This window comes from Vanessa atalanta, chromosome 24 (genome assembly GCF_905147765.1).
Source record: "Vanessa atalanta chromosome 24, ilVanAtal1.2, whole genome shotgun sequence".
Lineage (NCBI taxonomy): Eukaryota > Metazoa > Arthropoda > Insecta > Lepidoptera > Nymphalidae > Vanessa > Vanessa atalanta.
Genome location: NC_061894.1, coordinates 3723469 through 3741026, shown reverse-complemented (window position 1 = coordinate 3741026; position 17558 = coordinate 3723469). Strand labels below are relative to the sequence as shown.

The following is a 17558-nucleotide window of genomic DNA, read 5'->3' as shown; positions in this document are numbered from 1 at the left end:
TTTTTTTCTATGAGCACTGGAATTTTATGTAATTAGCGGTATTCAAGATGGCCACTAAAACAAATTATATAATAACTATTCAATAGTAGCTATAATGACTTGTATTAGCTCCATTTAATTTATTAATGTTGATAATAATACATTTTAAGGAGATAAAAAAATGATTCCAACGAAAAGCCCTTTATAAGTATTTCATTACTAAATTCATTTTTGTCTTAACCAATTAATGAATTTTAAGATAAGGCGAAACGAAAATTATAAAGTAATCTACAAATCTGTTTGTTAAATTTGGTGTTCAACGTGAAATCTTCAAACGAATAGAACGTTTATTTTAAACTAATTTCGACACAATTTTCACTCGATGTCAACTTGCATTTGTTACGTATTTTTATAATCTGTCTCGTTTTTTTTTTTAAAATAAATATATAATATATTTATCACTAACTCTGTCTATCGTATGTACTACGCATGGGTTTACAAAACAACTTTGTTGTTATTTTTTTGGGTGAATGTTATTCATACAAATTAATAAGTCGGTCGATATAATATCACTCTGTCAAACACATGTACCTATAATATTATTGTGTAAGAGTAGAGGAAATTACAATAATCTCGTATTTCAAAATCAATGCGTTACGAATATACAAAATTATAGATAAAATATATTATTATGATATGATGATTCATGAAATTTTCCTATCTTTATTATTGACAGAAGTATTGTGTTAAATGTTGGCGAAGCCTCAATTCCTGCACGTGGGCGGAGGTCATGTGTTTTGACATGTCAACAGCTTCCATGGGTCAACGACTTGAGCAATAATAGACGGTTCCAACGACACTTTACACCTACGATACACTTCATAAAAAAGTTCAAACTTTCGAACACTTGACATTGATAGGCAAAGAATGTTAATTGTTGTTATTTTTATTTGTAATTGATCAGCTTGTCAAAGTGATTTCAATCTTTTTAAGTACTCAAGTTGAATGAGTTGTGACTGTAATTTAGTAGGTTAAAATAATTTTATAAAACTTTATATTAAATCATATCAAGTTATCAACGATAGAAAAGTTATTTATTGCCCTCTATCTGTTAGTAGCAGAATTATTTGCTGACTTGACGTAGTTCTAAAGTTGAACAATAGACAGCGCTAAGATATTATATAAAAAAACCTAGACAATGTACAGCAAAACTATTTAACTTTCATTTTAACTATTAAAGCTAATAATAATTGCAAAAGTTATAGTATTATAAAATGTACACTTAAAAAAAACTTAGTTCGAATGATGTATTTATTCAAAATACCGCCACCTAGCGACGAATAGTCGTACTTTTATGATATGGTCTCAAGATCACTCACCCAGGTGGCATTACTGTCGTTAGACACAGTTTGAAATGCAGGAACACAACGAAAAGTCATTTTCTTCACAATATTCTCTTATTTCGGTCATCAATTAGATTTCTTCGGGCAGCTTACCTGTTAAACAACATACTATTTTTACATTGGTTTATATGTATGTACACAAGCTTTAATAATCTGTCGTTGATTACAAAACGACAATTCTATTACATTAAGTTTTTAATTCACATTTTGTTGTATGAGTATTAGCAGAATCTTCGAGAGTTTATAGTGAAGTTAAGTGACTCAAAAGTCAAATAAAAAAGATTATTAATATTAGACTTAGCTATTTCTTCTGATAACCCTGTTAATCTAAAGCTGTAATACTAATTTTAAAATAAAATTGTTATATTATAATATTTAGTTATTTATTAAGTTTATAATATATGTGAGTTATAATAATTACAATTAAAATTAAAAAAATAAAATATGTTGAAACATAAATTATACTTTCATATGTGTATATATTTGTGGATAGAGTGTTTAATCAAGATATGTTATTAGACAGTTATTAAATGTTTGAATTCTTCTAGTGTGATCTAACAAAGGCAAAGGTCCGGTGTATGATTTATAGAGGTCTGTATTGACGAGATAATTGCAGCTTATTATCGTCTGTCTGAGCGATGACTCTACGAGTGGTTTTTTTAATTGTTGGCACGGCAATGTTACTATTCTTGTGAAGTTATTATTAATTTTTTTTTCAACATACTAGGAAATTTTGTTGTAATAAGATTTACATTGTTTTAAATAAATGAAATAAGACGAACACATAAAGCAATATTGATATTTAAAGGGAAGTTGAAGAATTCATGATTACGTTTATAGATTTTTTATTTCATGTTTTCATATGTTTCCAAAAAATATTTCAGCCGTCTATATAAAGTAGTTAGCACAATTTCTTCGTTTAATTAGCTCTTTTTTGACCTTTTTTAGCGACATGCTACTTCATATTATAATCTATTTTTAAACACACAATTTTAAAAATAACTTAAAAAACGAACAGGAAATTTATTGACAGTTATTTTTATGCTGTACCGAGCACAGATTATGGTAAGATTTCTAGGCATTCCACGCGGCCCGTGCCACGCCTCGGGCGATCGCTGGCCAGCTTTTTATAGCGGCAAAAAATGCTTTCACAGCAATTTGAACTTTATATTTGAAACATTTGGTTTATTTTTATTCGTACTCTTTTATCGTAAAATATTTTCGTTCGTACAAGTGTTTTATGTTTCATTGTAGTTTCATGATTTACACTTCAGTTTTTTCGGTTCTCGCTCTGTAACTATGAAATTAAATTTTTGTGTACATTATTAAAAATTTTAAACGTAAAGTAAGTATAATTCAAAGTAGGTAATTATTATAAATAAGTAATGTTACTTTCATTTTTGGATTTTAATATAAAATATGTGTACGATATTTTTTTTTAGAAAATTGAAACTTACAATATTTTCAATTTGCATGCATCTTCATAACAATTAAAAAGGTATAGTAACAAATTTTTATATGATGAATGATTTGAAAAATGAGTAATAATAAACTCCCATGTTCTAAAACTATAAATAATATATTTTTTAATCTTTTTAATTTTTTTTTTAACGTCTATTGACCAATTACTTTTACGAAATTAACTAACAACATTCCGGCCCATGTTTAAGCTTACGATTAAAATTTATGTAAAAACGGAAGTCAATATGCATTACATTTCATCCCAAAAGGTCCTTCTTTGAAACTTTCTTCAAGATAAAGTAACTTTTATCGCTTTTATAATAGCGATTGTTTTCGCTAGAAAGTTTGGAATGCGTATTAAAAATTGGTAGCCCCGTTCATTTCAACATTCCATTCCCGCCTGTTCGTTTTTTGAATCTGGGCTTGTATTAAATTGCCAGTAATTTACGTTTTTTTTTTTTCGTGACGGGTTCAGACTATCAATAAAAGTGTAACAAAATGAATATACAGATTCATAATCTTAGTTTAAAGATTTATTCAAATTAATTTATATAAAGAAAATATTAAACAATTAAATTAACATTTGCATTAAAATTTCGCATTATTGAAGCTTAGACTAATTGAAAACATGTTCTCCACGCATTAACTTGCAACAATGGAATAAACTTGGTATAGTTATGATTTTTAAATAATTATATTAAATTATGTTATTCTTTTAAATACTTTAAGTAATTCAGATGGTAATCTGAATAACCAATCACAAGATGTAGTGAGAACCATTCGTTGTTTATCGTATCTTATTTTAAAGAAAACTGGACCAGACCTTTACATAAGAGTTTTCTTAAATTTTATTAGTAAATATTATATATTCGCTATGTCCATAGTCACAAATGCATCTAAGGGTATAAAGAATTAAATTCGCTAATAAAAAACTCGTTTTTATTTCATGATGACATACCTACATAATAGGCGATCAATGGGAATTCCATATTTAGTCAAATTAGTTAATATGAATTCCATCGTCGATTTAGAAACAGGCGGTTAGCCTCAGACAACTTTTCAAATAGCATCTAAGAGCTTTAATACATTCAAGATTTTAATCACTGAGTAAATGTAACGAAACTGGTGAGGGCGTGGCGGTAAGATTGATGCTCAGTGCTCACTCGCCAGAGATTGAATGATGACGTGTATAATATGGACTTGGATACTCTGATGCTGTCCATCTATTGACAGAGAGAGACAGATAGATTCGTTTTTTTTTTTGAGAAAATTATTATTAATATGATTGTCACGAATTCGTTTAAATATGAGACATGTTTTTATTTCATTTTTAATTTGTCATTTTAATAAAAAAAAATATGTACATATATTTTCTAAATAGCCATTCAAAAAAAGAACAAACGATCATGGATTTTAGATAAGAACACAGCAAGTTAGGATGATTTTTTTTTTTTTTTAATTTTAGATACAAAATAAAACGGCCAAAGTCGATGTTATAGTGATTGTAAGTCATCGTAATGACGGCACGAGTCAGTCTCGCTCGTAACTCGGATACTTGTAATTAAATACAACATCCGAAAATCATGGACTTTTATCGTTTAAGACTGTTATTAAATATACGTACTTCGATGTGTTAGATGATGCGATTATTTTATTTTTATTTATGCTATATCTGTTTTCAATACTTGAATAACCAGTTATAATCTACGCTTCGGCCCTTCGGTAGTCAAAATTAATTTAAAATGTTATTTGGCCATTGAAACTATATTCAGAAATGTAGAGATAGAAAAAAGAGTTAATTATAAAAATGCTTTTTTTGTGTATAAAATGTTTTAAATCCATCCATCTTATATAGGTATACAAGATGAATGAATTTTAGAATGTGTACTCAGAAATAATCTTAAGACTGACCATTAAAAAAAATAATAAATGTGTATACATATTTAAAAAGTATGGTTAACAATTAAAACCGATTTAAAATAAGAAGTTCTTAGGATAAAAATAAAAACTTATTAAAATATATTCAAACTAAATTCTACCTAATTTTCTGACTAAATAAACTAAATTTCCCACAAATTTAACTGCTTTGACAGTGTTTGCACTCACTGGGTATCTGACCACGGGTCGTTTTCGTGCCGCTGGAGAAAAAAATTTTTTTTATGATTGACAACTACAAAATAATATTACTTACCTTGTTTAAAGGTTATCAGTATTATATTATAATATTAAAAAAATATATATATCGGCGCAAATTGCTGGACATATATTGGGTTAAGAGGATTTGCACAAAGACCCGAAGCTTTAGAAAACAGTAGTCCTTACGAAACCACCCCTTTTCGCTTTATTAATCAATTGTAACTTTTTTTTTTGTATTTTAAACGCAATTAATAAAACCCAATGGTAGCTACTGTATAATCGATAATGATAGCCTCCCATCCATGGAGTATATCCCTAATGAAATACGTGCGGTTACCGCGTTACGAGGCGGGGCGGCGCGTGCGACGGTCACGACTCGTGTAACCCAAGCTTAACTTTAATTAAAGAACAAGTTGAACGAGTAAATTTTTGTGGCTTTGGCAAATTTTTTTTTTAAATAACATGACCGATAACTTAAAATCGTAAATATAGTGCAAGGAACACCCACATGCAGCCAAAACCCAATAGAGGACTAGACGGGCAATCATTTTTTTCATACATTATGAATGTCCCTACTAATATAAATTATAATGTGTGTTCGTTTTCCTTATTTCACGCAGATAGCATTCATGAAGCTTCCCAGCGACTTAAATTCGAGATATGTACCGATATACCGTAGAGTGATGGAATTACCTATACCTTTTATGAAGAAACTATACAATTAAGTTTAAGATGTCGAAAGTTAAATCTAGTACGTTAGGTTAACCGGTGAAAACCGGTTATTCATGATAATTCCTTAGTTCAGTAATATTTTCGATCATTGTCTATAGTTTACGACGCCATTTTGAAGTGTACCACAATTCAGTGCCAAAGCAAAATATAATGGCTAAGCTATGAAATAATTGAGAGATTTAATTATATAGATTGTATTGCTCAATGAATCTTAAGCGCACGGCATTAAGAATGGTTTTCAAATGTAAACACGCTTTTCCGTAATAGTACTTATGTTCTAAAAAAACATAACTATAAACCGACTTTGATCATTAACCGCTGATTATATTAAGTTTAAATGTATGTAACTTGTTAATATATGAAATATAAATTCAATATCGTTGTATGACTCGTTTCTTGCAAGAATTCCGCTGAAAATCAATTATGAAATTTGAGAACCTGTTATTTTTTTTACCTTAATAACCTTTTAACTGAACGTTAGCTGAGTGGGCTATCCTGTTTGTGACGTCACAATGTTGTGCAAATAACCTGTAACCTGATAGTTTTATTTTATAAATTAAGTTAAGTTCTGTCATTATTTTCCAAATAAATATGTGTCTCTTCAATTTTAATATGGATATAATTAGCTTTCAGACTGGAACACGGCAATACCCAGCAATACGTCTAAGTTGATGCATCCTGTCTCATATATACATTTTTTTTACATAGTTTTTTTTTTATTGACATTTCTTTTTAAGTAGTTTTAAAATTAAGAACCTGCATTAGGTTAAGATGTTGATTGTTTCTTTTTTTGCACGCTGTGTTCTTCTTTAAGTGTTTGTGACTCTTGGAATAGAATTTTACTTTTGTTATATTATATTATTTTAATCAGTTTACACATTGTTGAAGAACCAAGTATAAAAAAGTAAAGTACAGGTGAGTGATTGGTATCGATCCAGATTAGATAGACAGACAGCCCTACCACCGATGGTAATAGAATGCCATTTATTACTTAAAATAGGCTGGTGGTAAGTTCGGATGGATTTTATACGAATTAAGCTAGATATCCTAACTCAAATCAAAGTACTAACCATGATAGTTCAGTGGTTGGAACTCATGAATCTTAACCCGAAATTAGGGGTTCCGCTGATTTTTTATGTTTTAAATGTATAAAAGGCGGTTAAGGCATTGTGAGAAACCTGCTGCCAAAAAAGTGACGGTTGCCGATTTCGAGGTTTTAGATTTTGTAATTTTGCTTCATGTGAAGCATCGTGGTAGGATAGGATCAGAGGAAAATCTTTGCTTATTACATATGAATTCCATTTATTTATTTTTCTATGTACGTATCTATTAAAGCAGCTATTCTTCCAATAATGACCACTAATATATTTTATGTTATAATTATATTTTAATAAAAACTAAGCTAATGAAACCCATTCATTATAATATTTCTTAATCATTTTCCTTTTAAACAAAAGATCGTTGAACTATCGGCAAATAGACTACGAATGGATAGAGACAGAACTATTCGTTCGAGGGAGATAGAGCGACTATTATCATAATTGATGGCTGTAAATCTAGAGGTGTCATGGTTTCCGGTATAGGAAAAATATGAAAGAGTTTTAAAACGTCAATTTTGATATATGAGTCTATGAATTAAAACACAGAAATATTTATTGAGATTAATAATAATGATCAAATTGTTGTTACAACGTTTTTGTGGTGAATCAGCTAGTAAAGTTAGATAATCTACCGGCAAGCAGTAATACTTAGTATTGTTGTGTTTCTCTTTGGAGAGTTAGAGAGCCAACGTGACTCCAGGCACAAGAACCATAACAGGTTAGTTCACAAAGTTGGTGACGCATGGGCGACGGAAGAGGTGTTTAATATCTTTTCCGCCAATGTCTATGAGCGGTGGTGACCCATTACTATAAGGTTTGCCACACTGCCAACCAATTTACTTACAATACGATTCGACAGCAACGTTTTTGAAGCCAATGGTTTTCCTTCAGTAAAGTCATTTGAGGTATCAGTGTTTTGCTTTAATAAATAAAAAAACACGAAAGCTACAAGTCAATCGGAATCTCATACTGTGGTTTTGCATGCTTTTATTAAAGAAAACGAAAAAAAAAACTTACCACCAAACATCTCTTTAGAAAAGAGTAAAAAGTATTGACATTTTTAATCTAAATAAGACTGCGTGTGCGCACGGAATACAAATTTTAAAAAACGACGTGTTCGAAATTTGAAACATTTAAATTGCACGTTACTGCTACCGTGCGCGCGGTTAAATCCGATTCTTTTTCCAAATTCCATTCGCGGGTTGTTATTATCTCCGCCGATTTGCTCAATCAGTGTTACCAGAACAAAAATCTTTAGTCTAATTCGTGAGAGTTCGAATTTTGTTTAGCGTGAGAAAAGTTCTGGTAGATTTTTAGAGGAAATCATAAAGTATAGGCTGAATGGATATGGATTAGAGGTAATTTACCTAATCTATGGTTTCAGCTTTCCCCGAATATCCTAGCCAGGAATAATGATCACATCATTTGTTCAATTTAATATCGGACTTATGTATTTTTTATGATAGCTAATAGCAGATAGCGTGCGGTGAGAAATTGAAATAAAGGCTAAAGATCATGAGATGCCTGAAATCGAATTAATAAATACGGCATATTTTTCTAGATATGATAAAATGGCGTCGAGTTTATATTTGTTGATGCAGGTTATATAAATATAATTCACGAAGATATGTATCTAAATTAATTGGAAAACAGTAACTTACGTATCGAGTTTCTTACCGGTTTTGTCAGTAGATACTATATTCCAGTGACAGCTTTACATATATTTTAATGTTGTATGATTATGATTCAAAAGTCCTTGGATCTAGTGGAATAATGTTTTGATTGAAATTTTAGATCAATTGGTATAATTATATTATATTTAAGTATCTATTTAAGATGAGATTATCATATCAGATAATTTTATTCAGAAGATGAAGCGTGCAGTGAAATTTCGTCGTTATTCGTTGAGCGATTAACAAGTTCTACACAAGAACACCCCATTTTGCCGTGGTCAGAAAACTCCAGATTCTAAGTTAATAGTTGTACTATCTCCATACTATAAGTTTCTGTCATGCTATTTACAACTAGCTAAAACCTACTATGTCTTCTCTCTGATATATAATAATATCATAAATTATATTAAATAAAATTTTAAAAATATATTTCCTTCAAATATTTAGATGTTAGCAGCTAATATTATTGCGGTCCTTAAGTTGTGTAACGAAATATCATTAAAGGAAGAGCGCGGAAAATAATTAAATTGAGATAATTTAAAACCCAACGGTTGCTCGAGCGACCCGCTGCGAGGTCGCACTTCGAAAAAGGAACGCGTCAACCGAACTGTCAGTGAGAGACCGAGAATGAAAAATGTTGCCAACCAAAAAAAAAACAACCATTCATTCATTCATGGGCACTCGCGTTTAGAAATTAGTTTATTTTAATTACTCGGTGAGCGTATTGTTATATTAATTATCATGCAGTCGAACTGGACAATATATTTTATTGTCTTATATGATTTATTCGTCTAGTTAGTAAGTTATTCGAATTTTAATTTGGACGAGTTTTAATGGGTTACGGCTGAATGGAGTTCTAATTAGGAAAACAAGCGGACAGCTATGAGTAATGTCAGATATAAATTCCGGTTATGATTTAGAAAAGCGATCTTCTATCGAAACACAACGGCTTTGTGTCCGTAACAAATTGCTTTTAGAAAAAGTTGAATGTGAAAAATGGCTGGATAAGTTCCTATCATATATACAAACATCGCTTGCATTAATTAAAAAAAAAAACTGAGTCAAAAATGATGAACCTATTCGATTTATTGTTGTTTATTGTTTATAAAAATATTATTTCAAAGCTTTGCCTTTATCGAATTTGCCAAATTTAGTTCGAAATCTAAGAAAATAATTCATTTAAATAATACTTCTATTACCGTTTAGTATTGTAAAAGTAATTTTTCATCGTAGGACTTGGTTTTTTTTTCGTTATTCCAACGTCGTAAACTATTCCTATATTATTAGCAGCCATAAACCCTTTTAAGGGTATGTATCTATCAATTCATACGATACTTCATTAAGGATCAATGTCTGTAAATCAAAGGGCAAAACGACGATAAACTCATTTGGCCTTTGCCGCTTCTTCATTCGAAATATGATTTAAAATAAAAATTATTCATTATTTAAATTCAAATACAGAATATATGAAATAAATAACGGTATAGATTAATGTAAATTTTCGATTTGCAGTTTTTGTTTTGTAATATTATATTTTTTTAATTAATACTTTAGACATAGATTATTATTTTTTTTAACTTTAAAATTCGAAATAATTTATTGATACTGATTATAATCTGTATGTATACATCAAAATTATTTTACTGAACATGCAAAGTCAGACATTTCATGGGTTTTTTTGTACTCGCTACCTACTTTATTATTTTATAGCAAATGAAGTAAAAAAATCTTACATTTTACGTAAAAAATAAAAAAAGTTTAAATGTTTTGTTTCAAGCTCTGTAAGCAATTATAGTAGCAAAGATCAAACGGATGCTAAAAAAACGAGTTTAAAAAAGGCATTCTCATTCAAAAATCTAATTTTGAAATAAGCAATTAAGCCCCTTGTTTGAATAATTATGAATCGATTTGTGGGCGGTGCGTTTATGACATGTCGCATTTATTTTTGACAAAATCTATTACCAAAATGAAATTTATTGTAACAAAATATACAAAAATATTATAAAATCTTATTCCAAGATCATATTTTCTAAATGTAATATAAGATTGGATAATATTTTGATTAACTCTGGCTTTGAAGTCAAAACAATTTCAATAAAAGCTTTTTTATCAAAAGAATAGACATGAGCGAAATTAATTTGTACATCGCATTTATTAAATGTGGTCGCGTTCAGTTCGGATAACTTGCCAGCAACGCTCCCGTTCCAAATTCAAAATTCGAAATTAATGGCCGATTTGACAGGAGCTTTATTGTGCGGCTAATTTTATTTTTTTTAATCTTATCAACGCGATGACAGCGGCTTAATGGGATCGCACCGGTTGTTTTAAAGAAATCCTTTTCATTTCATTTGAGATTATGATATTTTTTTTAATTTCCTTTGAGACGAAGTCGCAATGGCCGACAGGTATCCTATTATTTTCACAACATTGTAAAATCGTGGATGAGGCATTCAGAATTGATTCATTTATTCGTAACTATAATAATTACTTTATAATGATATCTCAATATATAGAACATACGTAATTATATTTTGTTCTTTATGATGTTTTACCTACTTTATAATATATTATAGGTATTTTTTATTTCTCTTTGTATAATTTTATTTATCTCATATTTTTTTCCAATATGATGTATCAAAACTTACCTATTACACCTAATATTAAGAGATTTACCAAAATATTTTGTCAATTATTGCAGCAATTTTAGGATTTATGTCATAATACTTCAGTCATAGAAAAAATAAAACTAGGTATACTGGTGATATAATATTGTGATTTATACCCTTTGAAAATTATAACTAAGCCGATGTCGCATATCATTTTCTGATGCTAGACGGTCGAGTTCTATATCTAATTTTTGAGCCTGTTCTTATAGAAGAACCATATCGGTAATAGTTGATGCTATGATATCCATACCTTTTTTAGATTTGAAAAATTAAAGTTTTTTTTACTATATGACACTTATTTATTTTAATTTAATCAGTCATAAGCATTGAAGATTATGGATGACAATTGACAACTAATATTTTTAACCATAATATATGGTTATGAATAATGGTTATTCATAAAATTTGTATATCATGAAGTCATAAGGATTGTTTTATGGTCTTCGATCATCAAATGTCGAATCGTACCTAATGTTAACCTATAGTAACATCCCTTAAATATACCATAGCATACAACATCTATATAATCACATTATTTCATATAAAAGGGAAACTGTCCAACCACGCTACACAATTTTGGGTTTATACGTTTATTGCATTGCTTAGTACGAGATTGTAAACACATATTAAGCACAAAGATACTCGGTGCTTCCTGGATTTGAACCGATCATATATAGATACAATCTTATTTCATCTCTACTCACGTTTATATATCTACGTAACATGAATTCAGCTTTGAAGAATATGAAAGAACTATTATCGGAGTTTTGATTTCATTTCTCATTCTACATCGCCAAACATGAGAACTAAGAAGTTCAGTCTCTTTTGCTTGTAATTACACTGGCTCACTCATCCTAAAAAGTAGATTACAATAATACCAAATTTAGTGGTAGAATCAGCGATGAGTAGAGGGTGTCTACCCGGATGGGCTTGTATAAAATAAAGATTTCAAGTAATCATTCGTCGTTGGCTATCAAGCGTGTACACGATACGTGGAAAGATATATAAATACATTACAAATTAATATTCATTAAATTATAAGTTCGTGCCGCGATCGCGTATTATGTTGATTAAATTAAATTGCCTCTATTAACGCTATTTAACATAATTACAATTACATGAACGCAATTATCGATTAAATTGACTATAATTTTTAATTTAACATATGTTTTTTTTTTTCTTTAATCGCGTGACATTAACAGTGTCCTGCTCGCAGAGGACCAAGAATATATTCGAAGAATTCATTAGTTTAATTGTTTTATACTTTCGAACCTTTAAAATAATATAAAATATATAAAAAAATATATCTCAGGTTGGTACCTATGAACGTTATATACTTAAAACTTCAATGACAATCCATCTAACCGTTAAGTGTAATTAAAGGACAACCATCTAAGCAACTAGGATCTAAAAATATAATATCATCAGTTAACCAATCGAATGTATATTATTCGAGTAAACTCTACAACAAAGCATTTTAAACCATCAGTATTTGAACCCTACCACCGTTTCGGAAAGAAACCTCCAGCGAGAAGCGATAAAAATCTCGCATAGTTCCTTTAAATATTGCTCTTTAACAGTCCTGTGTAGACTGGAGCCTAAATCTAGGTATCCAAAAAGTAATATCAACAAATAGAGACGTCCCTCAAGATTACTTAAACATTATTGACCAATAGAAACAGATATTTTCTTAATACAATGCGAATGTATTGTATAAGTTTATAGATGCCTAAGAACAACTCAATCTTGTTAAATATTTTTGCATATTTCGTTGTACGGTAATGTTCTAGTCAATTTCGGCAACGGCGGGTAATTCAAAGAGCAGCTATGCACAGGAGATACCATAGAGCACAAGTGTGCGGGCAAACCGACTCACTGTGCACACTATACGTACCCTCACTCCCATAATCCGAAGACACGGAAATCTGTCACGACATACGTGAACGTCAAACACAGAATTCTTGCGTGTATTCCGAGAATGTCATTCTGACAACTTTCTAACGCAATTATAACCTAATAACTTTTTTATTGGATTTAAAGCTAGGATCTCTGATCTGCAGCCTTATAATTAAGTCACTACAGAAACCATTAGGCGATTTATTACAATGTATGGCATTGTTTATGATGTCTGTGTGTTTAATGTGGATAAGGAAACTCCGATCCATCAACTCCTTAGACTAGATCATCACATGTTTATATAATAAGTATATTAAAAGTTAAAATTAAGTTCAGCAATACATACTATTGGTAAACTTATTAAGCAATACATACGTAGGTATTTCATTAGCAAATTTGAAATGATAAAATTAATGTATAATAAAGTTTACCAATACTTGACACTACAGATGAAATAATAATAATTTATTTGTTTAAAGAATAAGGAATATTTTGTCTCCTGTGTATGATGACATGTCTTTTTTTAATTTTGTGTTTCTTTGGGAAAGTCTGATTTTGTCCCTTTTTAAGGTTTCATATGATATCCAGCGGCGTTCGGATCTCGGCGGTCAAATAGTGACTGCAAGTTGCTAGTGTGTTATTATAAAATTAATGAATAATTATTTAATATATAAATAATATCGTCTCAAAAATAATAATGAAACTATCACAGAATGTAGGTACAGTTATTTTTTTTAATTTAAATATTAATCATGGCAAACATTGCGCACTATTAAAATTAAAACTTATTTTTAATACACAAGTTTCATTATAGTTCATTTTGTTTTACCCTGCAATCATTTTAGATTATATCCGGTGTCAACGGGTTTGTACTTTTTTATTTATAAAATGGTTTCCAATAAATAGTCAACTGTGCCTTAAAGTCGAGTACGACGATACGAGAGGTTGTATATTATTTACGACAATGTTGTCAAATCATTCACTCATTACAAATAATTATCTGCAATTATTGTTAACCATGTAGTAAAATAGTACCAACTTAAGAAAAATACGTGAATCAAAAAGAGGTTTAATATGGAAAAATTATGTTGTTATTTATAATCTATTGCTTTTGTTTGTATATGTCAAAAAACTATATAAAATAGGTATATCAATTAAGAAAAAACTTAACCTATAAGGACATAAATGTTTTCAAACATTTAAAACGACTATAAGTGTTATTTTGTTGTTATGTAAGTACATAAATATTAAAATTATGTATCTTAAATACAACTTTGTTACAAGTATAAATTATATTTATTAAAATTTAGTACCGACGGATGAAACATCATTGAATATATATATTATTTAGTAATAGATAGATATTTAATTTAATTGGACGTATTGAATACGCCAGTACGTTGTAATTAAATACTTTATTCGAATGTTAATTATTTTAGGTTAAATCCGGTATCTATCATTTCATTATGAAAACTGTTTTTATTTTATTAACAAAGTCGATGAACAAGATTTAGTGATATAATAATATATATAATAATATTACACACAAAAATAAAATTGTTCGAAATTCGTCCGAAAACGAAAAGAAATGAACGAATTTCAAGCGCACTCGATAAATAGGAACCTATTTAATATAAATTATGTTAAAATAGTATTGTATTGTCGATTCAACAATGCCTATAACAGTCTCCAATGAAGTAGGTAGGTATATTTTAAATTGTTGTGTAAAAAGTCTGATTCTGTTACAATTTTATTAATTTCAGTTTAAAAAATTATTCTGAGTCGATTGTATTTTACTGTGTAGCCTGATTATTTTATATGTTATACGATGTTTTTCTTAATCAAATAAAACAAAAGCAAAAACAAAAATCGTCAACCCGTTTTAGGACGTGTGGGGTCATTTAGGCATTTTGCTGATCGAGTTAACCGTACTCGTCGGTACAAATCTTATATCCATATTAAATGTAGTTTTTTTTTCTATGTAGATATATCTCAACATTATCATCTTATTCATAATCGATATTGGTGTTAGCTGAGGTGGATCCTGTGAAGCTTAACTAGTGAGCCAGTGTTTTTAGACAAGGAAAACGCAATTAAGATGCTCGGCAAAACATCAGTAATAATGGAACTTTTATTGATGTTATAGTCGTGTATTATATAAATATTTTATGTTATCCAACTGCTTTGTTTGGCGTAACTTAAAGATCGCTTCTTCACTCCAGGACCACGAGCCAGCGTTCTCATTACGCCAACGTCAATGTTTTAAACCCCTATGCTTACTGATTATAAGTACCTAACTATTACCTAGTAAAAGATATGATATTATTATCATAAGTATATTTGTTTTCATAGATAAATCTATATATAGGAGTTATTTTTGATACGTCCTCCAAACATAAATTATTGAAAAATTTCTGGGACAGGTAGCATTGCCGATGTTTTTATAATATATTTATGCTTGGTAAACCGTACACAAAAGCCTAGGTCTAAATTTTTAGGTAAAGATTGAACGAAATTAAGTACGACGCCGTCGGTGCCGCTTATTATTATAAATATTTAATTGTAACCAATCATAAATCAAGCAGACGTATCTTGGACGCAGGCCGTAATAGTAGCCAATCACGGTTCATTGTTATAAGAAACAAGACAAAGGTCAATTTTATTATGCCAAGATCGTGAGCCTTCGCAAACATCACTCATTGAAAAAGTGATTCATTGATTATTATATAAATTAAATAGGAAAATTATAAATAATTATAATACCTAACTATACAAGAAAAATAGGTAGATGAAGTAACGGTTCTTGAAAAATATGTTCTAAATAATAAAGATTCATTGCTTATTTTTATTCTTCAAAGTTTGTCTCGAGAGTAATTTGTTGTGGCGCTAATTATAAAGTTGGAACTCAACTCCGTCCCGAGGGATCGTAATTATATACTCTGTGGCACTTTTAAAACATGGTGATATTTTAAGTTTTTTTTATTTAGTCTTCGATACGTCGAAAGTAAATGTTTTATTTAAAAAAAAAAATGTGCTCGTCGAATAAGAAAAATAAAATAGAATTTTCTACAAAATATGTAATAGTCATAAATAAATAAGATTTAAACACATTAACTCATATACTAATAATTTTATTATATTATAAAATATTAAGCACATTTATAACACGTAATTAGATCAGAAGATTTAAAAATTCTTAATCCCAAGGATTATGAATGTTGCATTGTTTTAAAGATTAAAAAAAAAAAACTTTCATAGATTTAAAAGCGCGAATTATATAAATATCACTGTCGATGAAGAAACGTTTCACAATATATGTATTAAGTTGTCACTCATACCTCACGATGGCACTGCATATAAAGGTTCATACCGTATCTATAAGGCAAACATATCACAGTACAGAGTCTATCACATGTAAGTTCCGCTTCGAGTCCATGGCACACTGCTCATCGCTATCGATTCGGCAACGCCCGGGGCAACGCGTAGATCACAGAATCACGCGTACGAAATGTAATAATAATCGACCATCCCGCGGGCTTATCGGTAAACGACTGCAGGCGAAAAGGTTTTAGCTGGGGGCGAAACGCCGTGCGTAGCTCGAGGCTCCGCCCCGGGCCTACGTCATTGGCCCGAGTGCGGCGCACCGCGGTCACGTCGCCTCCCCATTGGCTACTAGGCCCCTGTCGCGTGGGGGCTCCGTGGCGGACAATATTTTGACGTTTTTTTTACCGCGGTGGCATTTCTCATCGAAGCGATTAATTCTAATTCGCCATGGCTATTGTAGGGTTAAGTGAGCAGCGTGATGTGCTGTATTTGTCGAGTGAGTTTTTACTTGTGTCAGATTTTGTATTGACGGGTACGTTAAATGTTTGCATAGGTTTGTATAAACGTTTTAAATCGTAACGTGCTGTGAAACACCTGTTTACATTTGAAGGTTGTATCGATTGTTAATGCTGAAGCTGCTCTTTGAGATGAGACACAATAGTTTACAATGCTAACAATAAAAGTGTGCACTTTAAGGAAAAATGTTTAACGTTTTTTAATCCAATTTTGCCGTGTTAACAATGAAATTTCATGGGAACGGCAGTATGTTACTAATTTTACTTTTTTTATTATCAGAAAGATATTGTCACAAGCCTTAACATGTACATTCTGGAGATCTGTTATATGTATCTTCTAAATTTGAGTCGGCAAAATTGTATGTGAAATTGTTTGGTATCTTATAATTTATATTTCACTAACAATTTAATTGTTATTATTAAAATGGTTTAAATACCATTTGAAGTTTATTACCGATTACCTATTTAGTATATTTTATACAAACGATCTGGCTAGACATACAGTTGAAATGGTGCTTTTTGAACGATATTATTAAAGATCCAATCATCTTAAAATATCTAAGTATATCGCCAAATATCTAGAAATGTAAGAAAATTATAAGTACATTTAGGTAGTATCAACAGTGTTTTTTTTCAAATATTTTTATTGTGCTTGTATCGTGGAATCTAAAAC

The 17558-nt window shown here is 30.0% G+C and overlaps 1 protein-coding gene across 1 annotated transcript in view; it reads right to left on the bottom strand.

Moving 5' to 3' along the window:
• LOC125073399 (transcription factor AP-2-epsilon) overlaps positions 1-16582 on the bottom strand; it is a 70188-nt gene extending 53606 nt beyond the window's left edge. The window contains exons 1-2 of the mRNA XM_047684214.1: positions 16385-16582; positions 1359-1475 (exon numbers count right to left, since the gene is read on the bottom strand). Coding sequence (XP_047540170.1) covers positions 1359-1418 — 60 coding nt within the window. The 5' untranslated portion in view covers positions 1419-1475; positions 16385-16582. The remainder of the gene's footprint in view (positions 1-1358; positions 1476-16384) is intronic.
• Positions 16583-17558: the final 976 nt, after the last annotated feature.